At 57.1% G+C, this 23641-nt stretch overlaps 10 protein-coding genes across 10 annotated transcripts; 9 read left to right on the top strand and 1 right to left on the bottom strand.

The window, feature by feature from the left end:
* Window positions 1–5: 5 nt before the first annotated feature.
* ACA1_208340 (uncharacterized protein) lies at window positions 6–352 on the top strand (the record flags this gene model as incomplete). The annotated part of the gene is made up of 3 exons (XM_004339924.1): window positions 6–26; window positions 69–216; window positions 297–352. 3 exons carry the CDS (start codon window positions 6–8, stop codon window positions 350–352), a joined length of 225 nt encoding a protein of 74 aa, XP_004339972.1.
* Window positions 353–450: 98 nt separating this feature from the next.
* On the top strand, window positions 451–3919 carry ACA1_208330 (actin subfamily protein; the record flags this gene model as incomplete). The annotated part of the gene is made up of 14 exons (XM_004339923.1): window positions 451–490; window positions 778–935; window positions 1092–1200; window positions 1311–1506; window positions 1583–1682; window positions 1845–1943; window positions 2062–2196; window positions 2303–2380; window positions 2458–2565; window positions 2653–2925; window positions 3053–3238; window positions 3337–3432; window positions 3548–3655; window positions 3737–3919. The coding sequence occupies 14 exons, from the start codon at window positions 451–453 to the stop codon at window positions 3917–3919; spliced, it is 1869 nt and encodes a 622-aa protein (XP_004339971.1).
* Window positions 3920–4119: 200 nt separating this feature from the next.
* Window positions 4120–6628, top strand: ACA1_208320 (ADPribosylglycohydrolase superfamily protein; the record flags this gene model as incomplete). The annotated part of the gene is made up of 11 exons (XM_004339922.1): window positions 4120–4357; window positions 4461–4598; window positions 4675–4756; window positions 4818–4879; window positions 4958–5042; window positions 5134–5503; window positions 5561–5653; window positions 5777–5860; window positions 5926–6074; window positions 6144–6210; window positions 6314–6628. 11 exons carry the CDS (start codon window positions 4120–4122, stop codon window positions 6626–6628), a joined length of 1683 nt encoding a protein of 560 aa, XP_004339970.1.
* A 238-nt stretch (window positions 6629–6866) lies between these two features.
* Window positions 6867–9160, top strand: ACA1_208310 (LBP / BPI / CETP family, Cterminal domain containing protein; the record flags this gene model as incomplete). Its single annotated transcript, XM_004339921.1, has 10 exons — window positions 6867–6978; window positions 7116–7317; window positions 7516–7670; window positions 7805–7842; window positions 7946–8098; window positions 8192–8332; window positions 8358–8436; window positions 8514–8716; window positions 8806–8871; window positions 8954–9160. 10 exons carry the CDS (start codon window positions 6867–6869, stop codon window positions 9158–9160), a joined length of 1356 nt encoding a protein of 451 aa, XP_004339969.1.
* Window positions 9161–9423: 263 nt separating this feature from the next.
* Window positions 9424–11505, top strand: ACA1_208300 (uncharacterized protein; the record flags this gene model as incomplete). Its single annotated transcript, XM_004339920.1, has 8 exons — window positions 9424–9796; window positions 9910–10072; window positions 10181–10347; window positions 10440–10669; window positions 10733–10852; window positions 10926–11007; window positions 11158–11268; window positions 11396–11505. 8 exons carry the CDS (start codon window positions 9424–9426, stop codon window positions 11503–11505), a joined length of 1356 nt encoding a protein of 451 aa, XP_004339968.1.
* Window positions 11506–12001: 496 nt separating this feature from the next.
* On the top strand, window positions 12002–14008 carry ACA1_208290 (protein phosphatase 2C domain containing protein; the record flags this gene model as incomplete). The annotated part of the gene is made up of 6 exons (XM_004339919.1): window positions 12002–12725; window positions 12864–13164; window positions 13252–13359; window positions 13455–13579; window positions 13682–13819; window positions 13875–14008. 6 exons carry the CDS (start codon window positions 12002–12004, stop codon window positions 14006–14008), a joined length of 1530 nt encoding a protein of 509 aa, XP_004339967.1.
* An 83-nt stretch (window positions 14009–14091) lies between these two features.
* On the bottom strand, window positions 14092–15256 carry ACA1_208280 (uncharacterized protein; the record flags this gene model as incomplete). The annotated part of the gene is made up of 5 exons (XM_004339918.1): window positions 14092–14386; window positions 14462–14569; window positions 14659–14779; window positions 14918–15067; window positions 15148–15256. The coding sequence occupies 5 exons, from the start codon at window positions 15254–15256 to the stop codon at window positions 14092–14094; spliced, it is 783 nt and encodes a 260-aa protein (XP_004339966.1).
* A 122-nt stretch (window positions 15257–15378) lies between these two features.
* ACA1_208270 (NADH dehydrogenase, putative) lies at window positions 15379–16051 on the top strand (the record flags this gene model as incomplete). The annotated part of the gene is made up of 3 exons (XM_004339917.1): window positions 15379–15448; window positions 15642–15810; window positions 15979–16051. 3 exons carry the CDS (start codon window positions 15379–15381, stop codon window positions 16049–16051), a joined length of 312 nt encoding a protein of 103 aa, XP_004339965.1.
* A 529-nt stretch (window positions 16052–16580) lies between these two features.
* ACA1_208260 (acylCoA dehydrogenase, middle domain containing protein) lies at window positions 16581–20338 on the top strand (the record flags this gene model as incomplete). Its single annotated transcript, XM_004339916.1, has 17 exons — window positions 16581–16814; window positions 16912–17052; window positions 17125–17195; window positions 17350–17437; window positions 17539–17616; window positions 17737–17881; window positions 17948–18093; window positions 18190–18316; window positions 18410–18562; window positions 18649–18750; window positions 18810–18896; window positions 18981–19169; window positions 19265–19439; window positions 19482–19582; window positions 19702–19857; window positions 19982–20139; window positions 20261–20338. 17 exons carry the CDS (start codon window positions 16581–16583, stop codon window positions 20336–20338), a joined length of 2229 nt encoding a protein of 742 aa, XP_004339964.1.
* A 106-nt stretch (window positions 20339–20444) lies between these two features.
* Window positions 20445–21811, top strand: ACA1_208250 (phosducin subfamily protein; the record flags this gene model as incomplete). Its single annotated transcript, XM_004339915.1, has 6 exons — window positions 20445–20692; window positions 20840–20977; window positions 21073–21163; window positions 21299–21416; window positions 21603–21682; window positions 21761–21811. 6 exons carry the CDS (start codon window positions 20445–20447, stop codon window positions 21809–21811), a joined length of 726 nt encoding a protein of 241 aa, XP_004339963.1.
* Between the last annotated feature and the right edge of the window lie 1830 nt (window positions 21812–23641).

Here is a 23641-nt window from a genome sequence, read left to right as displayed (position 1 = left end):
GCAGAATGAGCGACTCGGTTGTGGCTGTACCTCCCTCCTCTTCCTCCTCGAGCGCGGCGGCTACGCAGGGGGCGGTGCAGACACGACTTTCTACCTCGGGCGCTGTGGTGCCCATTCGACAGCTGGGCTTCATCTCTCGCTTCACCAAATCGATCAAGAAATATCTCTTGCAGCCCTTCGTTGTGGGCTTCGCCGTGGCCCTTGGCATGAGCTTTGGTACTTGCCCTTGCTCGCACTACAATCAAATTAATCGCGAGATCTTACTCTCCATGCTTGTCCTTTTCATGTCTTCACAGGCTACTCAGCGTACGACGCCATTGTGCATCGGGTGGCTACCTTCTGGAAGAGCTAGCTTGGCATTCCACACAAATACAAACACCAGTAAATTATTGTGCCTCAATTTCTTCTTTATGATATTTTATATTCATCTGTCCAAAACAAAAACGCAAGATGGAGGTGAGTGAAGAGGCAGCCATAATCATTGACAACGGTGCGCACTCCCGCTCGCACGCTGTGCCATGCACGCACATCCTTGCCGCGTTGTCGCTCTCATTTCGCGTGCATTTGCGTTAATCGCATGCAGATCCAATTATTATCTCCACCATTTAATTGTTGCTTTGTGCAGGCTCGCACACATGCAGGGCTGGCTGGTCCACCAACCCCCAACCTCGTCGTACGCTCTCGCCCACTCTCTTAAAAGTTCACTCGTAGTGCGAGTGCTCGCGCCCGCGCCCACAACTCACTGGGCACCGTGCCGTGGCGCTGCGGTCACAACAGTCAAGTTTAGGCCCGTGGTGGGCAAGGCTCGCGCGAAGAAGGGCGGAGAGGAGGCGCTGCGCACGTATGTGGGCAACGACGTGCTGAACGCCGACATCGCCCTCAACAACCTGCGCACGCCGTTCGACTCCAGCATCGTCACTCGACTCGACGTCCAGGTGCCTCTTGCCTCTTCTTCTCCCTCTCCACAACCTCGTGCTCTCGCTCTACGTGGGCGCTGCGCTACGCCAGAGAGTCTCTTGAAGTCAAAAAAAAAGTCGAGTTGTGCTGCTGACGGCGCGTTCGTGGTTGATGGTGTCGTGCTGTTCCCCCAGGAGCAAATCTTGGACCACATCTTCACGAACCTACGGATCGATAGCGATCGCATCACCAACCCCATCGTCATGACCGAAGTCCTGTGCAACCCCAGCTACTGCAGACAACGTGCGTTGTGTGACTCTATCAACCCCGGCCTGCTGCGCTTTCACCTCTTTCTGTTCTATCAAAGCTCAACGCTCAACGCTCGATGCTTGCAATGTAATGTTGTGTATCAGAGATGTCGGAGCTCCTGTTCGAATGCTACAGGGCGCCGTCGGTGTGCTACGGCGTGGACGCGCTGTTCTCGTACTACTACAACAAGAAGCGCCTGCCGTTGGAGGGGCGCGACGGGTTGATCATCGCCAGCGGCAACCTCGCGACGCACCACCTCCTCATCGCCGACGACAAGCTCAACGGATCGGCAGTCAAACGGTTCCACCACCACCACCGCACACGCACACGCCGTACACGCACACGCGTGCTGACGTGGTTTGGCTACACTACGCAGAATTCCTCTTGGCGGCGGGCGAGCGACCGACTTTCTGCAGCAGGTGCTGCAGCTCAAGTACCCCTACGAGAAGACGCTGTTCGCCACCCCTCGAGTAGAGGTTCACCCCCTCCCCCCTCCCTCCCTCCCCCCCCCATCAAACCGCACCTCGGCTCCACTTCCTCTACGCCCCCCTTTTTTGTCGACGAGCTGGCTGCGGCTGTGTGCGTGTCTGGGCAGCACTCACTGATGGCGTGTGACTCGGACCGCTGCTTGCAAGCAGCAAATGAAAGAGCAGCACTGCTACGTGGCGTTGGACTACCTGGAGGAACTGCGGCTCTTTCACTACGACCGGGACTTCACAAACCGGCAGATGCGGACCGTATATATTGACCCCCCCCTTCTCGTTCGTTGCTGTGGTGTACCGTTTCTCTTAGAGTCGTTTCCCCCCCCCAACCTCTCATTGTGCGTTTCGTGCGCGTTGTGTTGAATGGACGCAGGTTGCGCTGCCCACCAGCGGACCAGCGCCGATCGAAAAGGTCATCTCCGAGGAGGAGCAACAAAGGAGAACGCAGGCCAGGAGGGAGCAAGGCCTGCGGCTCAAGGCGATGGCCGAAAATCGGAGAAAAGAAAAGGTTGGCCAGCCCTCTCACGCATGTGGCGTGTGCGCTTACGCACGCGCCACATAGGACTCACATCAGTCGACGTGTGCGTGTGCGTGTCGTGTTGGCGCACGTGTAGAGAAAGATGCAAGAGGAGGAGCTGAAGGAGCTCAAGGCCACCAAAGCGCTCAAGGAGACCGACCCAAAGAAATATGAGGTGTGCCCTTACCTCTGTCCCCTCCTCCATGCCATGGAAGGCTCATCCCGCCCCCTTGCGTCGACGCGCCAAAACAGAAACGGCTTAAAGTGCTGCGGCTGGACGAGGCCCAGCTGAGCAAGACCATCACAGAGCTCACCAAGTCACTGCAGCCCAAGGAAAGGAAGAAGCGAGACGACGCCAAGGTAACGCCCTTGCTGGTGTGTGCATTGGTGGCAGCCGTGGTGCTAACCTGTGAGAGTGGTGTGTGTGTGTGTGTGTGTGTTGAGTAGGAGCGCAAATGGAGAGAAGAGGAAGACGAGCGATTGAAAGACCCGGAGGGCTGGGCTTCGCAGCTGCGCGACCGCCGTGCAGCGCTGTTGGCCGCGATCGAGGGCCGGCGGAGGCGCAAGGAGGTGGAGGGCGGCCGACGCGGCACGGCCTCGGCCAAGCGGATGCGCGCGCTGGCTTCGGCGGCCTTCGACCGAAAGGGCCGAGCGCGAGACGACGACGGTGACGCCTCCTTCGGCGCCAAGGACTCAGACTGGAACGTCTATCGCACCATGGTAAGTACCCAGCGGCGTGTGTTGCGGTGTGCGCCTGCCGTGCTGTGTCCCGTGTCTCGTGTGTGTGCGTGTGTGCGTGTGTCGTGTGTCGTGGCCGACCAAGAAGCACGTTGCGTCGTGTTGTCAGGCTGGCGACGAGGAAGACGAGGAAGAGGCCAAGGAAAACGAAGAGGTGAAGAAGATCGAGAAGATGTTGGAACGGCACGGGGAGTCGATCAAGGCGCCCTCCGTGACCATCAAGAATCCTCTCTTCGACCTGAGCACCTTCTTCATGGCCACTGAGCGCGTGCGCGTCCCCGAAATCTTCTTTCAGGTACGTCGCACGTTGGCGTGTGCGGTGTTGCGTGTGCGTGCGCTGATCATTACTCACACCTCTCATCATCGCCCTCATCGTCATCAACACACACACAGCCTTCGATTGTGGGTGTCGACTGTATGGGCGTGAGCGAGCTGAGTAACTACATGCTCAATAGACTCCCCGAGCCACAGCAGAGCTCCGTGGCACAGGTACGCTCATGCCTCCGGATAGCGGCACATGGCACTAACCGATCTGTCCAACGCACACACACACGACACGACACACACATATTACACACACGACACACACGACACACACATACAGAACATTTTCCTTACCGGCGGCAACGTGCTGTTCCCCAACTTCAAGGAGAGGCTCGAACGCGACCTCCTGGCATCTCGGCCCTACGGCTCCAGCTTTGCCGTCAGCCTGGTACGCCCTCCCGCCCTCTTTTCGCTTCCACTGCTATCACTCACGCACACGCACACCCCACGCCGCACATCGCACACGAAGGCCGCGGACCCTTTGTTGGACGCCTGGCGGGGCATGGCGGCGTGGTCGGCCGCGCCCCAGTTCCAGCAGTCGGTCATCACGCGCGCGCTCTACGACGAGCACGGCCCGCAGTACTTGGCCCAGCACATGGCCTCCAACTTTTACTTCGTGCCCTCCTCTGAAGCTGCTACCGCCGACGAGTGAATGAACGTGTGCATCATACCCCTCTGCTTGTCCAACATCTTCATCCACCACTACTCGCTCCTTGGGGGGGGAGTATTTCTTAGTATTTGCTTCATCGTGTGGATGGCCTTTGATGCCCCCCCCCCTCTACATGAGAAAGACCTCAGAAGGCGTACTACAGCATGTTTGTAGTGTGGCTGAAAGAGGAAGAGAGAAAGAAGATGGAAGAAGATGAGAGGACGCGGATGGAGGAGTGCATCGCGGGGAGCTTGGTGGGGCTGGCGGTGGGCGATGCGCTGGGCGCTCCCGTGGAAGGCAGGAGCGGCGACGAGGTGGCCATCATCCTCACCGGCGGCCACGCACCGCTGCGGCCTGCCATGGCCGTGGACCACTGGGACGAGCACTGCGTGCGCGCAGCCTGCGATGCCAAGAAGGCCCACCCCCACGGCGAGGAAGGTGGTGCCCCACTGCTTCTATTTATTTGTTTTTGTGCTTTCCGTTCTTTCTTTTTATTTGTTGATTTTATATTTATTATATTTATGTTTCTGGAATGTGAGAAAAGGTGTGGAATGCGGGTGGGACTACAGGCCCAACATGTACGGGGTGCAGGGCATCTACACCGATGATACCCAGTACTGCCTGTGCGGCCTCCAGTCCATCTTCGAGACCGGCCACTTCGACCCACAGCGCACCACCGAGGGTGCGTGCACTCTCCACACAGACTTCCCTTCATTGTTTCTTCCTTCATTTTTTGCCAACCGACTTCGATGGTGCAGTGTTCAGCCGCCTGCGCATGTCCAAGGGCTCGGTCACAGGGAAAAGCTTCGGTCTGTTTCGCGGCACGGGCCAATCCGGGAGGTGCGCTGGCGTTGGACACTCTTGCGCCCACCAGACTAGGGTTCTGATTCTCAAACGGCAGGAAAGCGATAACGAGGATGGTCAACGGAGAAGACTGGCACGCGACTGGCCAGTTCACTGCCGGTACCCCAAGCTCTCCGCGTGTGCGCCGATTGGACAGTTTTAAATCTGTTAAATTGATTTGTTGATGTTGGTTACAAGGTAACGGAGCGGCCATGCGCGTCGGCCCACTGGGCGCGTTCTACTACGCCGACATCGACAAGCTGCTGGTCAACACCATCGAGTCGTGCCTGCTTACCACTCGCGACCCACGGTTCGCCTTCTTCTCGCTCGTTTCTGCAGTTGACCCGCGCCGGCTGACATGCACCGGGCCGCAGGGGCATCGCCGCTGGGCTGGCCATCGCCATTGCCTGCGCCTTCTTCGTCGGGCGTGCTGCTGGCCAATCCCATGTTGTCGACAAGCCATTAGCAACGCGCAGTTCAGACATAGACAGCCACGGCTCTGACGACAGCGACGCCGATGACGATAGTGACGACGATGAAGACAATGACGACGATGACGATTTCGATGCGAAGCAATTCATCGGGTTCGTGGCGGAGCACTGTCGCCGCGGGGAGGCGCTGATGCTGGAGAACTATGGGCGCCACCTGCTGTTCCCGGCCAAGACGGAGCTTGACACATCGGCATCGGGGTCGACCGCCCACAAGCAGCAGCCCCCGGCGAGGCGCGGCGGTGGGAAGGGGAAGGTGAAGAAGGGCCGGCAGCGGGAGATGGAGCGCGGGAAGCGGGCCAAGGGCGAGAAGAGACGACCACCGGCCAAAGACACGTTGCTCACCAACAAGCCACACGACCACCGCTCACCTGATCTCGAGTGTATGCTCTCTCCTCTCATCGCCGTGCGTGTCGTGCGTGTCGTGTCGTGTCGTGTCGTGCGTGTCGTGCGTGTCCTGCCTCGTGTCATGTGTAATCGAGTGCGATTGATGTAATCTGTGGTTCCAGGCGTACATCAGTTCTCTCAGGCGGTGAAGCAACTGGCGAGCCTCGTCAACAGGAGCCTTGATCGGGCGGGGATCGACATCATGAAGAGGGTCTACTGGCCCGTCGTTCTCCTTTTAGTGAACACCTTTTCTAATCTGCTTCGGCACATTGTTGTTGTGTGTCAACACAGGCCCAGAAGCTGAGCAGCCGGAAGGTGACCCACCCGTGCCAGGGCTTCGCCTTCTGCTCCGTCCTGATGTCGCTCCTCGCTGTGGCATCGGCGTCGTCCTTTGAGGAGGCCGTGGTGGCCGCCATCTCCATGGGCGGAGACTGCGACACGTACGCCGTCCGTCTACCATACCACCACGCGCAGGTGTGTGGATTCATAATTGTTGTTGTTGTTCGCAGGGTCGGCGCCATGGTGGGCACGATGGGCGGGTCGCGCTGGGGGCTCTCAGCCATCCCCAAGCGATGGGTACGCTCCACGCTCGATTGATCTCGCATCTCTACACGCTCACGACACGACGCGACGCGACACACGACAGAGGAAGGGGGTGGCGAACTCGGAGGCTCTGCAGGCTCGCGGTCTGCACTTGGGCCAGCTGGCCACCGGCAGACTAAGCGTACAGCCAATCGAGGAGGAGGAGGACCTGAGCGCGCCGATAGGCGAACAATGCCACGTCGACGAATCATCAAGCAACAGCGAAGAGGACGAAGACAGCGACCACGAGCTGGACGCGATCAGAAGAGAAGAGAATGGTGGCAGGAGCGAAGACGAAGAGGATGCGGGGCGAGGGTCCAACAAGGCAGCAGTGACGTGTTGCTGCCCGCACCACTCCCTGGCCCAGCTGGTGGAGATGGAGCGCAACCCGACCTGGCGCGTTCACGAATGAAACCTCCTCCGCCAATCTCTGCCGCACGACGTGCTTGTACCGCTGACAAGTTTGAAGTCTGCCGCGTCATGATGATCCACCCAGGTTCATGTCGTCTTCTTCTGTTTATCTTTCTTAATATTACCGGCCAATCACAGCTGGTTGCACAATCAGTGTGTCGACACTTAACCTGGTGTTGGGCTCTGCGTGTCTTGTTGGTTGTTTGGGCCATTGCTCGCACCACCCGTCCACCACAAAGATGTCGAGGATTTATCTGTGGGCACTGGCAGCGATCTTCGCCCTGCTGGCCTTTGGTGCCGGCCCTTCTGCCGCCCAAGCCCCCGGCTTCAAGGTCACCCTCACCCAGAACGGTACCCTTCTTTTGTTATCTTTGTTGTTTATTACAATAAATGTAATACAATACAAAAATATATTATTAAAATAATACAAATAAGTGTTGTACCTTTGGCCATTGAGTTCGATTGTAAAAGAATGTGCGACTGTGCAGGATTGAACTATGCGAGGCAGGTCGCGGTCGACTTCCTGCAGAAGGCCTTCCAGTCGGTGAGCCTGCCCGCGCAGGCCGGCATCGCCCACGCGCCCGTGCTGGGCAAGGTCTTCTGGGAGCTGCAGGACATCCAGCTGTCGGGCCTCAGCCTGCCCGACTCGGCCATCACCATTGTGCCCGGCCGAGGTGTCAACATTGCCATGTGCGTTGCATACACAACTTTAAGGTTTTGAACTTTAACATTTGTAAATAACATAGTGACGATGATCAACAGCGAGGGCGCGTCGTTGGGCATCACCATGAACTTCTTCTACCGCGAGTTACACTGGTATGAGACTACATGCTGTGTTGCAATGCAATATTTAAATATTCATAATTCCCGGTTGCGACGATTGGACAGGCCGCACATGAGGGGCCGCGGTTGGCTGATCATCGACGTCATCGGCTCGTTCATCAACGTGGGCATCGATGTGGGCGAGGCCGGGGGAAAGCCCACCCTTGCCGCCTCCTCGTCGAGCTGTGAGATCGGCAAGCTGCTCATCAAAGAGCACGGCGGTCCTAGGCACTAAACCCCCCCCCCAAACAAAGGACCCGCTTCTTCGTCGCTAAACAATCTCTATCTCTTCTCAGCTGGCTCTACAACTTTTTCTTCAACGTCTTGCACGGTCTGATCAAGAAGTCCGCCGAAGATGCCATCGCCACCGGCATCACCAAGCTTCTCGACAGCGTACGCCTTATATGACTGATTGTTATTATTATTTATTTAATTATTATTATTTATTATTCGTTGTTTGCCTTATTGGGTGGTTTGTGTATGTTTGTTGGCGCAGGGGGCGAACGCGGCGTTGAGCACTATCCCGTTCGTCGAGAAGTTCGGGGACGTGGCCCAGGTCGACTTCTCGCTCGTGTCGGCGCCCACCTTCGGCGGCAACTACCTCACCCTCAACTCCAAGGGCGAGTTCACCTCCCAAGCCCACCCCGTGGTACGCCGCACTCAAGCTCAGGACTTTGAAGAATGAGGGCGCCCGCTCACCGTCCAGTTCCTGGATCGATTGGCTCGCGCTTGGGATTCCTAGAACCCGCCGTATCAGCCGGGCGCGATGCCCGACGAGGTGACGGGGCAGATGATGCAGATCATGCTGAGCCAGTACGTTGGCAACTCGGCCGGCTATGTATTCCAGCAGGCCGGCAAACTCCACGGCTTCCTCTATGACAAGGTACCCCACAACACGCTTTTTTCAGCTTTCGCCAGCGCTCATGCCACAACGCCAGGATCTGCCGTCGTGGTCGCCTATTCGCCTCAACACGAACAGCTGGGCCCGTGCGTCCTCTCTTCTGATGAAGACAAGACTGGTGGTGGCGTGACTGACGGAAGGTCGGGTGCGCGCACTGCTGCAGACATCATACCGGGCCTGACGCAGAAGTACCCCAACCACGAGATGGAGGCCGAGCTGGTGGCCTCGGCCCCGCCCTCGGCCTCCTTCTCACCCAGCGGGATCGTGATCAACGGCCCCGGCCAGATCGTCGTGTCCGTCATTCCCCCGAGCGGCCAACCCGTCCCCGTCTTCGCGATCAACATCGCCTTCTCCGCCAGCGCCTCGGTACCGACTCTCCAACGTAGTGCTATCATTATCATTATTGATATTTAAAAAATGGTGAATACTGATTGGCGGATGCCACCCACTCACAGGTGACCGTGCGAGGCGGTAGGATCTATTCCACCATCAGTTACCTCAACTCGCCACTATCGCAGGCTGTACGTCTTCTTCCTACATCTTCTCATGAAACCATGCGGTGGGGCTGACGGTGATGTTTGGTCGTTGGTGTGCCGGGCCAAGTGGTCGAATGTGGGGCCGATCGCGCTGTCGCTGCTGGACGGCATCATCCGCACCCTGTCCACGGACGTCATCGTGCCGTTCGTCAACTACTACCTTTCGCACGGGGTCAACATCCCCATCATCGAGGGCGTCCAGCTCGTCAACCCGAGCATCCACTACGGCCAGGGCTACCTCGCCATCTCCACCGACATCAGCTACACCGTGTAATCAGCCCGTTGAGCGCTCAAACCCCTGGCCACGGTGATTTGGTTGAACAAATTTAAGGAGGCGACGCACGTCGGCGCGGTTTTCTCCGCGGCAACTGGCCAGATTTTATTCCATTTGGTTCCACCATGAATTCCTGTCACTTTGTGGCGACCAGGGCAGCCTTGAACGTTCATCCTGTACACTCCTCACACGAACCTCCACCTTTTATTTGTTCATTTATTTATTTAGTCTAAACAACAGAACACACAACACAGCACAGCACGATGGCACGTACCCACACACTCAGCATTGGCACGGCGCTGCTGCTCCTGCTGGGCATCTTGACGCTGGTAAGTGCCCTGGACATGGACATGGACATGGACATGACGGCGATGGAGCGGATGAAGCGGGCCGCGGGCAAGAAGGTGGAATGCGAGATGGAGGGCGATTCGGTGGTGTGCAACGGCACCACCTACTCGGAGGCCGAGGAGGACGACTTCCCCACCCCGCGGTTCTGGGTCGATCTAGCCGTGAGCGCCGGCTTAGTCTGCCTCGCCGGCCTCATGTCGGGCCTCACCATGGGCCTCATGTCCATCGACTTCCTCAACCTCCAAATCCTTGCCAATGGCGGCGGCACCAAACAAGAACAGATCTACGGTACGCCTGCTATTATTTTATATATATATTATTTATTTTATTGTGTTGTCATTCGAATTATTGGGATTTATTGGTTTAATTGTTTTATTTTTTATTATTTTTATGATTTACAGCCAATAGGATCATCCCGCTGGTGAAGCGTCATCACCTTTTGCTGGTGACTCTCCTGGTGGCCAATGCGGCGGCAATGGAGGCTCTGCCGCTCTTCGTGGACCGAATCGTCGGTACTGTGGGCGCCATCCTCATCTCCGTGACCGCCGTCTTGCTCTTTGGCGAGTACGCTCGCCCACACGCCACACGACACGACACGACACGACACGACACGACACCACACGCGTGGAATGCACAGCCTGATGATGATGCGTGTGTTGTTGTTGTATGAAGGATCATTCCCCAGGCCATCTGCACGCGCTACGGTCTGGCCATTGGCGCCAATCTCGCCTGGCTGGTGTGGATCATCATCATCCTTCTCTTCCCCATCTCGTGGCCCATCAGCCTGCTGCTCGACTTCCTTCTCGGCGGCGAGCAGGGCACCTTCTTCCGTAGAGCACGTACGTCCTGCAATTTTGTATGATCATTTATTTTTTTCTGCTCCGCAGAGATATTGACACTTAAATGTTGTAAAAATTTTGATTTTGTGCAGAGTTGAAGGAGCTGGTGAGCCTCCACGGCGAACAGGGACCCGACCAGGAGGCGGGCGACTTGCTGGCCGCCGGCGGCGAGCTGGGCGCCACGCTGACCAAGGACGAGGTGACGATCATCAAGGGCGCTCTCGACCTCTCGAGCAAGATCGTCAAGGACACCATGACGCCCATCGACAAGGTCTTCATGCTCGACATCAAGGACCGCCTCACCGAACAGAAGCTGGACCAGGTACCACGCCGCCCGCTCGCGCACCTACTTTTAGCGCTGGGCGGTACTGACGGCGGGGAGCAGATTCTCCAGACTGGGCACAGTCGCGTGCCGGTCTACCGAGGGGGCAAGACCAACGTGGTCGGCATGATCATCGTCAAGAAGCTCATCAAGCTCAACCCCGAGCGAGCCACGCCCGTATCGGTGCGGCACTGCCGAGCCTGATCTTTGATGCGTTGGAGAGCGATTGCTGACTCTCATCACACATCCTGAGCAGGACGTGGAATTGGTCAGGTTGCCCACCGTGAGCGAAGACACGGAGCTCTACCCTCTTCTCAATCTCTTCCGGCGCGGTCACAGTACGCTTCTTTCTCTCCGACACACACTCTCACTCCCCGGCGTTGCTTTGCGCCAGCGCTCTGGGATCACGGACTGTCGCTCTTGCGAGTGCGAGGCCTTTCTTCGAAGCGTACTTACGGCGCTAACTCGCTCGTGTTGCGTCGTCGCAGGTCATATGGCTTTGGTGGTCGACGCGGTGGACCACGTCACCATCCGGGGCATCATCACGCTGGAGGACGTCTTCGAGGAACTCATCCAGGAGGAGATCCGGGACGAGACTGGTAAGTTGGCCAACTCCTCACCCACACAAGACTCCGGGCGTGAGCGGTGCGACGATGAGTCCGGCCTAACATCGCGCACCCCCCTGGTCTATCTTTGCCTTGTGTGTGTGTCGTGTGTGCGACGCAGACGCTATCAGGGGCATTGCAAAGGAGATGATGGCGCGTCAGGAGTCGCTCTCGCTCATGCGCGGCCAATCGGTGATGAACATGCCTCGAACCATCGCCTATCCCATGTAATCCGCTCCACGGAAGCTGCTGAACTCAGGCCTCAGGACAAGCTCTCCTTCCGCCTCGTTCCTCTGATTGCCTCTTGCACTCTCGCCCTGTGGAATTCCACGAGGCATGTTGGGCACCCACAAGTTCGGCATTCCAAAGAAGTACCTTAAAAATTTAAACATTTCCTGTCATTTGTCATATTAATAGTTAAAATTCCATATATTCTGGTTAGTACATCAAGAATTCCAAGAATCAGGGAATGCGGCTTTGCGGCTTTCATCTCCCAGTTGCCCTTGCCCAGCTCTCCTTGACACCAATACTTGAAGTACTATCGGACCGTTGCGTTGCTGTTTCTTCTTCGACTTCTTGTATGGAGAAGGATTGCTCGAGCAAGGAGGAGAGAAGAGGAGCCACTCCGCCAACGCACCGCAATCGGAACGACGACACGACTCCAATCCAACCACAACAACATTCAACACCGCCCCTGAGAATGTCTGCCGATGTGGAGGAGAGACGAATGGCGCCCCAGAATGCAATCGGTGAGGAGGTGCTCGAAGTGCGCAAGCCTTCGCTCACCCGGAGGATGTCGATGGAGAAGCGGGTGGTGCGACGCGGCAGCTCGCACATCTTAATCGACGTACTAAGTGATTCGGTAGAAGTGGAAGAGATTCACGACATTACGTCTTCGAACGACCACAGTGCCACCTCGCCTCGCTTCTCTGCCTCTTCTTCTTCGATCGCCCCTTCATCATCGGTGAAAGATCACAACAGCCTCCTGGCAGAACCGAACAGGCCTGCCCATCTCGACAAGCATCGAATCACCATCGCCGCCGTGTCGCCGCGTCTCAGGCGAAGGCCTATGAACGACAAGGCTGCAGCACGCAAATCATCGATGCCCGATGGAGGAGGGAAGCAATCGAGTAGCGAGCCATCATCCGAACCACCGGCCTCCTCGTACTACGAGCCGCAGCTGCGTTGTGGGGTCTACAGTATGCAGGGCCGCAGGAAGGCCATGGAAGATGCTCATACGATCGATCTCGGCAGCGGTAGCGGCTCCTACGCGCCGCGTTCGGCGGGCGCCTCTGCCTCTTCATCAGATGGCAGCGGCGGCAACGACGCCAAGGAGTCCAAGCCCGACCACGGCCACCCCTCGAGGGCCGGCGTCGCGGACGAGCTCTCAAACGCCCTCAACATGCCCTCCTCCCCCGACGGCCTCTGCGCCTTCTTTGGCGTCTACGACGGTGCGCACCTCCTGCCTGTTTTATTTATTGCGAATTTCTTTTTCTTTTTATTCTTTCTTTATTATTATTCCTTTATTCCCTTCATGTCTTCACATTCCACGCGACGGGTGTTGGCGTTGCTCACTCACGAGCGTGCAGGACACGGTGGCAAGCGCGCATCGGACTTTGCGTCGACGATCCTGCACCATCACATCCTGACCAACGACCACTTCCATACCGACCTCAAGCTGGCCATCCGCGAGGGCTTCCAGCGGACGGAGCAGGAGTTCCTGGACATTGCGCGAAAGGACAACATGGGCGACGGCACCACCGCGCTCATCGCCTTCATCAAACGCGCCCGGCTCTACATCGGCAACATCGGCGACAGCGAGGCCGTGCTGTCACGCAACGGCACCGCCATCCCGCTCACCACCGTACACAACCCCGGCAAGAATCCAACGTACGCTCGCCCGTGCAAACGAGAAGCGTTTCGCTGCTTCGTGTTATCGGTGATTGACCGATTGCGTGACGCTGGTGGTTGGTGCAGTGAGATCGAGCGTGTGAAGCGCGAGGGCGGCAAGCTGTACCACGACACGCGGCTGGCGCACCCCAACCTAAACCCGTCATTTTTCAACCTGGGCGTGTCCCGGTCAATGTACGCACACGCCCTTCGCTTTGCTTTTCGCTTTCGTTCTCTTCATCGTCGTCGTCTTGGCCTAACACGTTCGTTCTCGGTTATTCCCTCAACAGTGGCGATCTGCTCTTCAAGCACCCCGACTTCACCAAGGGCAAGCCGTCCGGTCTGACGGCCGAGCCCGACGTGGTAGACGTCGCCCTCGAAAAGACCGACCAGTTCATCATTCTTGCTTGCGACGGTACAGCCAGACTCGCTCACGTCTCTTCGTTCATTCCTTGCGTTGCGCTCAGACCGTGACAATTACAATTTTCTCGTCCGTGTGGCACACAAACAATCGCAGGTCTCTGGGACGTGATGGACCACCAGCAGGCAGTCGATTTTGTGCGCGAAGCCTTGAAGCAGGACGACGACCCGCAAGTGGCCAGCAAGGCGCTTGGCGAGGAGGCCTACAAGAAGGGCAGCCAGGACAACATCACCGGTAACCACGCACGCACGCACGCACGCACGCACGAGCTTACTTGGTCTCTTGGCAGTTGTCGTGTGTACACTGAAGGAGGACCTCGGCGAGGGGAGCGACGAGGTGGAGGAGCGGGAGCAACGAGGCAGCGACGAGGTGGAGGAAGTGCGCGTCGTGCGCGCCGAGCTCAAGGAAGACGTGCCCTGGTGAGTGGTAGCTTCATCGGTGGGCCGCCCTGGTTTGCCCCCTTTTATGTACATAGTGGTCATGTTGCAACAGTAAGATAGAGAGTGCTACCATAACGTGTCGATGTCGTCGTCATCGCCATCGGTCAGCGCGTCGTCATCGGCCGTGGCGCTGTTCTGCGTCTCCCCTCCTTCGCCATCATCGGTCGGCGCCTGGTGCCTGCTGATGTTCACCACCATGATCTCCTCGTCGCGGTAGGTGGCGTCCAGGTCCTCCTCCCGCACCTTGCGCGCGACAAAGGAGAACTCCTGGAGCGTGCGTGCGAACACCTGCCTGCTCTCGTGGTCGTGTCGCTTGATGGCCAGCACGATCTGCGTGTCGGCGGCAGCGAGCAGGTGCAGCCTGGATTCATGGTTGGTGGTCAGTCAACAGCTTCTGTCGCACGAAGCTCATGTGTGTCGTGTGTGTTCAAAGTACGTTTTGATCAGCGGGCGCATGAACCGATAGTCGTAGACGACGTCGCTGCCCAGGATCATGTCCCACCGGCCCTGGCCAGCTTCGCCCATAGTCGACGGCTCGGTCCCCCTGAGCTCAGTGAGTCGAGGTCGTTGGTGGTCAGGCTTTGCTTTTTCATTTCTTTTCTTCCTGGGCTTGTCTTGGTCGGGTGGTGATACCAGCTGTAGTGGGCGACCGCGGCGCGTTGGCGCAGCTCTGCGGGCACGTTGTCGTCGATGTTCTGCTGCAGCTGGTCAAGCGCGTAGACGTCCGTCATCACCACCTCGGCGCCCATCAGCACTAGGGCAGCACACGCAGACACAATCATACCCCACACACGCACACGCACACGCACTCGCACACACACACACACACACCAGTGAGTGTGTATTGAGGGTGAGCTCGCGGTGGGCTACGGGCGTGGGCGATGGTACATACCAGCGGCGATGCCGACCAGGCCGCAGCCGCTGCCGAGCTCGATGATGCGACGGCCGGCCAGCCCGTCGGGGTGGTACTGGCGCTCCAGGTACTTGGCCAACACGAGACTGCTGTCCCACAGCGTGCCCCCCACCGTGCCGGGCGACGTGACTGGGGGCAGAACCAGGCGCAAAGGTCAGACAAAAATTCCCCTCACCACCCCCAAAGTGTTCGCGTAGGGGCAAACGTACCTCGGCTCTGCCGAATGGTGATGGGGCGGCTAGCAATCTCCCAGTGGAACGCAGCGTTGTAGCGCTCCTCGTCCGTCTTCCACTCTCGACGCCACGCCCCCTGCTCCATCGCAGGCCTGCTTCGGTTCCAGCAATAAAAATAAAATAAGAAACCATAATGAAGGGAAGAAAAGAAATGAAAAGGGAATACACTTTTCCTTGGGTCCATTGATTTTTTTCATCCACGAGAAGATGGCGCACCACGGCGAGAAGCCCGAGCAGAGCCTTGAGGACATGGAGGCTGAGCTCTCCCAGCCCAGGGGTACACTTTGTTCTTATATTGCTTTTTAAATCGGTTCCTCGCCGTGGACTTCGACCAGATGTCGCCAAATGCCCCCCCCCCGGTTAGAGTGTCAATTGAGGCCGGGATTTATACAAGTGGATCGCTCGCTTTGAATTTTCAGTAAATCACCACGGCCATCACTAATCTTGTGCCCATTTTTCTACGTGTCTAGAAATGTTGATCTCCGAGGAGGAGATGGACGCGGAGCGGTTGCCCATCGGCTACCGGGACTACTGCGCCCACCTGCTGGTGCCGCTCAACCGCTGCAGGCAGGAGTGCTTCTACCTCCCCTGGAAGTGCACCCACGAGCGTCACGTCTACGAAGGCTGCCAGTACGAAGAGTACGCGCCCCTACTTCCATCTCTCGAGCTTCCATCTTCATGAATCCAAACACTGCACTCGTGGAGCTTGAGTCTTCTTTCGTGCCATGTTCGGCCAAGCCTGGCTTTGTAGAGACCAACAGTAGCTGATGGCGTTTGCCCTTTTCCTCTGTTGGATGGCTGGTGCAGGTACAAGAGGAGGAAGAAGTGGATGCTCATCGAAAAGGAGAAGCTCAAGAGGGCGCAGGAGAAGCAGGCGTAGGGGTCTGCCCGCATCGACGTCTTGGCCTGCGCTAGACCCACTTTCGACTGTGGTGTGAAGCACAGCCAGTGGGCGCACGCACGTGTGATCCTCTACACAGTGTTTGTTGAATAGACCTCGAGATCATCAGTTTCAGGGTCTTCGCGTTGCGCTCCTTCGTTGGACCCCTTTAACTCTCTGTGTGAAGCACACAGCCAGAAGTCGCACACGCACTCGCCACCGCACACAACACACGCGCATTCCCGACATACCGCACACGCAACAAAACCAACGAAAAATAAAAATAAACAAAGAAATAGTAATCGAAGAACGGAAACAAGCTGGTTCCCAGAGCAGCAGTTGTCGCACCAACTGGGTACGTAGAGCGAAGCATTGTTTTACACGCACACGCCACCATCCACATCAAACCTCAGCGGCTGCAGCACTCCAACCCAAATTTTGTACAAATTAATTCATATTTATAATTTTCATTCCATTTGCACAATCGTAGAGAGAGGCAGGAGTGACAACGATCGATAGGATGGAGAAGATGAACACGAATGCGGCAGTGAGCTCGCGTACGGCGGCACGACGCGCGAGGGCGGTGGCTCGGCATATGGGCCTGGTCACGGAGAGCATGAGCGGTCTGGCCGTCAACAACGCGGCCAAGACCAAGGAGGTGGATCAGGAAAAGCTCCGGCTCAAGAAGGAGCAGCGCAAGCAGCGACGCGAGGAGGAACGGCGTCAGCTGGGCGAGGAGCGCGTAGAGGTCTTCAACGTCGACGTACCGCTCCCTCCACTCCTCATCGTTATGCGCCGTGCTAATGCAACACACACACACACGATCGCACACGCACACGCACGACCGCACACGCACACAGGTGATGGCGGAATATGTGCTGGGCAGCAAGTACCGGGCGCAGCGGCGTACGGTGACGGAGAGCGTGAAGGCCAACGCCGAGCTGTTCCCCTACAACTTTGAGCTCAGCAAGGAGGACCAGCGAGAGCGCGTTCTGCAGCAGGTGCGTAACCTAACCACACACGCACATATCACCGCACACGCGTGCGTTCGCTCATACCACGTGGCCACACAGGTGAGGTGGATCGCCGCCAAAGGTTGGGCGTCGTTGGATATGCTCAAGTACGTCTTCGGACCCTCGGCTCGGTTTGGTGTTGTTGTTGTTGTTGTTGTTGTTGTTGTTGTTGTTGTTGTTGTTGTTGTTGGAAGGCGGTGGCTCACGTTGTGTGTGTGTGTGTGTGTGTGTGTGTGTGTGTGTGTGTGTGTGTGGTGTGTGTGTGTGTGTGGTGCGGCCTCACAGGGAGGACCCCACCATGTATTGCAATTCGCTGGAGCCGTTTATCGGCTACGACGGCTCCATCGCCATCAAGGCAGGCGTGCATTTCCTGGTATGGACCGCGACACACGCACCACCGCACACGCACACGCACACGCACACGCACCACCGCACATGCATGCAAAACATAGCTCACCGTTGGCTGGGCTCCAGTTGTTTGGTGGATCGGTGGTCAATCTGGGCACGGAGAGGCACCAGAAGTGGTATGACGCCACCAACAACCTGGCCGAGGTAAGTCACGTCGCGCTTCCATCATGTGACGCTCGGCCCTGATCCTCAACCAATCTCTCTCTCTCTCGGTCTCTGTCGCGTGTGTGCGTGTGTGCCTGTGCGTGTCGTGTGTCGACACAGGGCGGTTGCTTTGCCATGACCGAGCTGGGCCACGGCTCCAACGTGCAGGGCATCGGCACCACGGCCGTCTACGACAAGGCCACCGGCGAGTTCGTCATCAACACGCCCACCGACGTCGACCGCAAATGGTGGATCGGACATGCCGGTAGGCCTTCGTTCTCACGCACCGCACCGGCGCGATCTAATCTCTTACATCGCTCCCGTGTCACAGCGCACGCCAAGAACGCGGTGGTGTTCGCCCAGTTGAACGTGGACGGCCAGGAGCACGGCGTGCACGCCTTCGTCGTGCCTCTGCGCCCGCGCGACAGCAACGCGACCTATCCCGGCATCCTCATCGGCGACTGCGGTCACAAAATGGTTCGCGTCGCCGCCTTCGTCGTCGGCCAGCTGCAATTTCCCCGAGCTCACCTTTTCCTTCTATTTCTCTTTCTTTCTTTCTTGTGCACGCGACAGGGCCTCAACGGAGTGGACAACGGGTGGATGAAGTTCACTAACGTGCGCGTCCCGCGCGAGAACCTGCTCAACCGCTTCGCCGACGTGCAGCCCGACGGCCAGTACGTCAGCTCGGTCAAGAACCCGCGTACGTGCCCACTTCCCCCCCTCCCTCACAAAGCCACTCCGGTTCGATGCTGGGTCCTCTCTCATCGTAACCGTCCGACGTGTTACACTGCAGTGAAGCGCTTCGGGCGTCAGCTGGCTGCGCTCACGTGCGGACGAGTGTGTCTGGTGTCGGGCTCGTCGGCGACGCTGTCGGTCGCGCTGACCATCGCCGTACGCTTCGCCGCCGGACGCAAGCAGTTCGGCCCGCCCGGCGAACCCGAACAACGTAACAACGACCCACGACCCGCACGCAGCCCCCTGCGCACATAACTTACATTTTATATCTATTTTTAATATTCCCTGCCCGCACAGCCATTTTGGACTACATCTCGCACCAGCGCCGTCTGATGCCCATGCTGGCCAACTGCTACGCCTACCGACTCATGGGCCACTACCTGCTCGATCTCTACAAGAGTACGCCCACCAGCGCACCAGCGCACTCGCACAATGGCTGACGTCACGCTCGCGCGTAGATGCGGACAGCAACAACGCCAAGGCCATCGGTGAGCTCCACTCGCTCTCCGCCGGCGTCAAGGCCGCCGCCAGCTGGTACACCAACGGTGCGTCTCTCTCCCCATCCGCGTTTTTCCCCCCCCCCAATGTTGGCTCGAGCGCTGACTGGTGGGAGGCTCGCGCGCGCGCAGTGGCCCTTCAGGTGTGCCGTGAGTCGTGCGGCGGGCAGGGCTACGCGGCCTACAACCGCTTCTGCCACCTGCGCAACGATCACGACATCTACCAGACCTTCGAGGGCGACAACACCGTGCTCATGCAGCAGGTGGCCAAGGACCTCCTCACCCAGTACAAGAAGCAGTTCGACGGCAAGCCCTTCTCCGGTACGAACCAGCCACTTCCCCTTTTATTCTTATTATTCGTGTAGCAATCGTCTCTCACCGCACACACACGACCGCACACGCACGACCGCACACAGGCATGCTCAAGTACCTGGGCAAGCAGATGGGACACGTCATCTCGGAGAGCAACCCCTACGTCACCAACATGGCCTCGTGGACCCACCTGAGGGACCAGGAGTTCCAGAAGGAGTACGCTCTCGGTCCCCAACTCAACGTTGCAACGTCGTCGCGGTGGCCGCACCGGTTCGGGATGTATGCGTGTGTGGTGTTGACCGTCATCACCGCGGCGTGCAGTGCGTTCGACTACCGGGTGGCCCGGCTGCTGCACAACACTGCGCAGCTGCTCCAGAAGCGCGCCAAGAACAACGACTTCTTCACCGCCTGGAACCAGACCCGTACGTACAACCTATATTATAATATAGTACTATTATAAATATATTTATAGTAGTACCTTGTTGGTGCAATATATGGCTATTTAGAATATATACTTACTAATGTTGTTTCCACGTGACAGTGCCGGAGTTGTTGCATGTGGCCGAGGCCCACGTGGAGCGGGTGGTGGTGAAGCAGTTCGTGCGCCGCGTGAACGACTGCCCCGACATCAACTGCAAGCACGTCCTCAAGCTCTTGTGCGACCTCTACGCCCTGACCAAGATCGAGAAGGACCTCGGTACGAGAGCCCCAATCCCCATCTCACACCGCCGCCAGCACTGGCGGTAAGCGCCTGTCACTCATCATCATCGTTCTCATCATCGTCGTTCATCTGCTCGTGATGCTCATGTTGGTGCACACAGCCGTGTTCAGCAAGGAGGGCTACATCAAGAAGCGCAAGGCCAACGCCATCAGCGAGCTCATCACCGAGCTTTGCCAGGAGGTCCGCATTCACGCTCTCCACCTCGTGGACGCCTTCGAAGTCGACGACTTTATCGTCCACGCCCCTCTTGGCCTCAAGGTGCGCCCACACACGACACACGACACACGACACGACACACACACAGCATGACACGACACACGCAACACTCACCCCACACCCCACACGCCTAACGAGCGTTGGTGATTATGTGTGGGAGCAGCCGGACGGACACGACCCTCTGTTGCGGGTGCTCAACTACGTGCAGACCAACTATGCCACCTACCCGCAGAGCTCCTGAGCTCCCCGTGTGTTCTTGGCCTGCAAGATTTAAAGAGGCAGATGACGTGGCCAACAAAAATAAACAATTAAAATTCAAACCTGTGATTTTAATTTTAATCACAAGGATGTATCTGCAGAGTGCTGGCCGCGATCGCGGCACGGAATGGGACGAGATTCAGAGGCGTATGGGCAATAAGCCGCAGCTGGAGGAAGGCGATGAGGATGACAGTGAGGAAATTGATTACGGCCGCGCCCTCAAGAGCAAGAGCGAGAAGCTGAAGGAGGACCTCGTGGCCAGCAACGCCTCCTACGAGGAGGTCAAGGAGCACGAGGACGAGCTCCTTGACGATGACGATTTCTTGGAGGCCTACAGGTGCTCATTTCCCATTTCCATCACTGATTCATTCCACTACGCGCTTTGATTTTACACAGCAGATCGGCTCAACATGATTCATTCCACTACGCACTTTGATTTTACACAGCAGATCGGCTCAACATCTTTTGCCCACATGCAATGCAGGAGGAAGAGGATCGCCGAGCTGCAGGCCAAAGCGCAGAAGGACGTGTACGGCGATCTGGTGTCCATCTCCGAGCCCGAGTACAAGGAGGTGGTCAACACGCCGAACACGTGGGTCGTCGTCTTTCTCCACAAGTCGGGGTACCACACACACCCTTTCTCCACCTCCGATCTGGTGGTGGTGCTGGTGCTGTTGTTGTTGGCATTCACTCATTCATGCATCATCACCTACCCAGCATACCCTCGTGCCAGCTGATGACGCAGATCCTGCAGCGACTCGCCGGCACCTTCAAGGCCACTCGCTTCGTCAAGATCGATTCCCAGGAGGTGCGCCCACACCACACAACACGCACACAGCACACAGCACACGCACACGCACACAGCACACAGCACACAGCACACACTGCATGCAACAGCACTGGTTTGAAAAAATGTGGTCGAATCGTTGCACGGCCTGTACAGGCCATTCACGGCTACCCCGACAAGAATCTGCCCACGTTGATCATCTACTACAACGGCGACCTCAAGAAACAGTTCATTGGCGAGGCTGCCTTTGCCAGGGGTGACCCGACCGTCGCAGGTACGTGTCGTGTCGTGTTGTCTTCAGTTGAATCCAACTTAACCTAAGGAGCAGACTGAAGATTGGAGCCCGGCCTCACACTTGGTTGTGCTGTGTGTGGCGTGTGTGGCGTGTGTGGCGTGTGTGGCGTGTGTGGCGTGTGTGGCGTGTGTGGCGTGTGTGGCGTGTGTGGCGTGTGTGGTGAAGACGTTGAGTGGAGACTGAAGCAGGTGGGTGCTGTCGACTCGGACATGGAAGAGGACCCAAGCAAGAACAAGGGGCCATCGGTACTCTTTCCATTCTAAGAAGCTTCTTCCCATACGCCATTTCGGCCCATTCACCCTGTGGCGTGTCCATGTCCGTAGGTGCGGCTCAACTATGTCGCCGCTCGCTCGCGCAGGGACGAAGACGACTGAGCCAGCAACGCGTTGTTGTTTGCACTTGGCGAACGGTACACAAACAAATAAAGATCCCCCCCCCCTATTTATGATTCATGTCCCTCTTCCAGTTCGGGCAAGCACGTGGCGAGCAATGCGAGGCTCTGACGCAAGTAAAAGAGAAGGGGAGAGAGGCAAAAGGAGAGGAGTACAAACGACGGCAGCAGGGGGAGAGGAGGAGGCTCAGGAGAGGACTGGCAGCAGGGGGAGAGGAGGAGGCTCAGGAGAGGAGGATGCGGCACGGTGGATTCCCGGGTGGTCGCCCACCCCAGTACTAACACCGCCTGGCGCAGCTTAACTTCGCTGTTCGGATGGGAAGCGGTGCTTTCTGCGCAGTATGGCCGTATCCATCAGGCATTGGTCTCTCCATTCACATGCTACTGCGTGCCTGTGATCAATACCTAAGTGCACTTACTGTATATGTCCTCCTTGATGTGCTCATCAGTTTGAGTACTGGTGTTGCCTAAGTGTGAGGGGTAGTCTGGTGGTTTAGACAGTGCTTATTCCATGATCAACTGCAGCCAGACAAGGTGGCAGATACTCTGGCAGCCCCTCTGCAACTGTCCATGCTGTTGCTTCTCACTGTCATAAACAATGGTGGGTGTTGCAGGAGCCATTACGTACCATGGTCACAGTGGTGTTATAAAGTTGTGTGATCAGTCAGGTAGATGCTGCAATCATGAACAATTGCAACCTACATGATGGTCAATAAAGAGTAGATGCCTATGGTGTGCATCAGACTGCAAAATGGTGTGCAAACGTCAGAACAAAATAACAGATAATTGCAATCCATACACATTGGATTGCAGCAATGTACAGAAATTGTAATGCCAAGGCACATTTGACCTGCTTCTTCTTGAGTGCTGCAGTCTTGGGTTTCTTGGATTCAGACTTCTTGGGTTTGAGAATGTCCTGTAGTTGCAGGCTCTGGCAACAATGGTCAGTGAAAAAGAGTAAGAATGAAGTGTGAGTACTGATGTGGGTGTCAAAGTAAGCTTACTTTGCATTGTTGTGTCCCAAAACAGCTGGGTAATGTGGCAAATACACCAGCAGGGCCAAACCCCAAATAGGTCTGGGCTCTGAGTAGTTGATTCCATTTCACAAGCGTGGATGAGGTGACAGTTGGCTCCCTCTGCTTCAGACTGGGCGTTCTTCATGGCAGCAGTCTGTTCATGGACAGTGCCTAATCTGTCATCACCACCTCATCATCAGGCCCTCCAAGAACTTGCCTGTCAAAAGATGTGCACAGTGAGTTTGGTAAGTTATCAAATAGACAAACCAAGCAGGTGAACCATACCATTCTGGGTGGAACACACTGCTTATTCCAGAAGTTGAGCAGTTGCTTCTCAGGAGTGTCTACGCAAGCAGTAGCATGTGAATGGAGAGACCAATGCCTGATGGATACGGCCATACTGCGCAGAAAGCACCGCTTCCCATCCGAACAGCGAAGTTAAGCAGCGCCAGGCGGTGTTAGTACTGGGGTGGGCGACCACCCGGGAATCCACCGTGCCGCATCCTCCTCTCCTTTTTGCCTCCTCCTCTCCCCCTGCTGCCAGTCCTCTCCTGAGCAAAACACTTGAGTAGTGTTGGCCATTGTTCACAATAGGTCATTCGTCGCAGGGACTTTGCTCTTCATCTTCTTCGTCGTCTTCCTCACTTCAGTATGGCGGCATCCGGCGTTCCTCTCCACCATCATTGCTCTCGTTGGGTGGCCGTCCCTGAGAATGCAGAACGGAAAGCGTCCGGTGGCGCCGGAGAAAAGCGAAGGTCTTCGCCTTTTTGTTTTGTTTAGTTTTGGTGTTGAACAGA

The sequence above is a fragment of the Acanthamoeba castellanii genome (genome assembly GCF_000313135.1).
Source record: "Acanthamoeba castellanii str. Neff unplaced genomic scaffold scf7180000084757, whole genome shotgun sequence".
Lineage (NCBI taxonomy): Eukaryota > Discosea > Longamoebia > Acanthamoebidae > Acanthamoeba > Acanthamoeba castellanii.
This window is presented reverse-complemented; position numbering and strand designations above follow the sequence as displayed.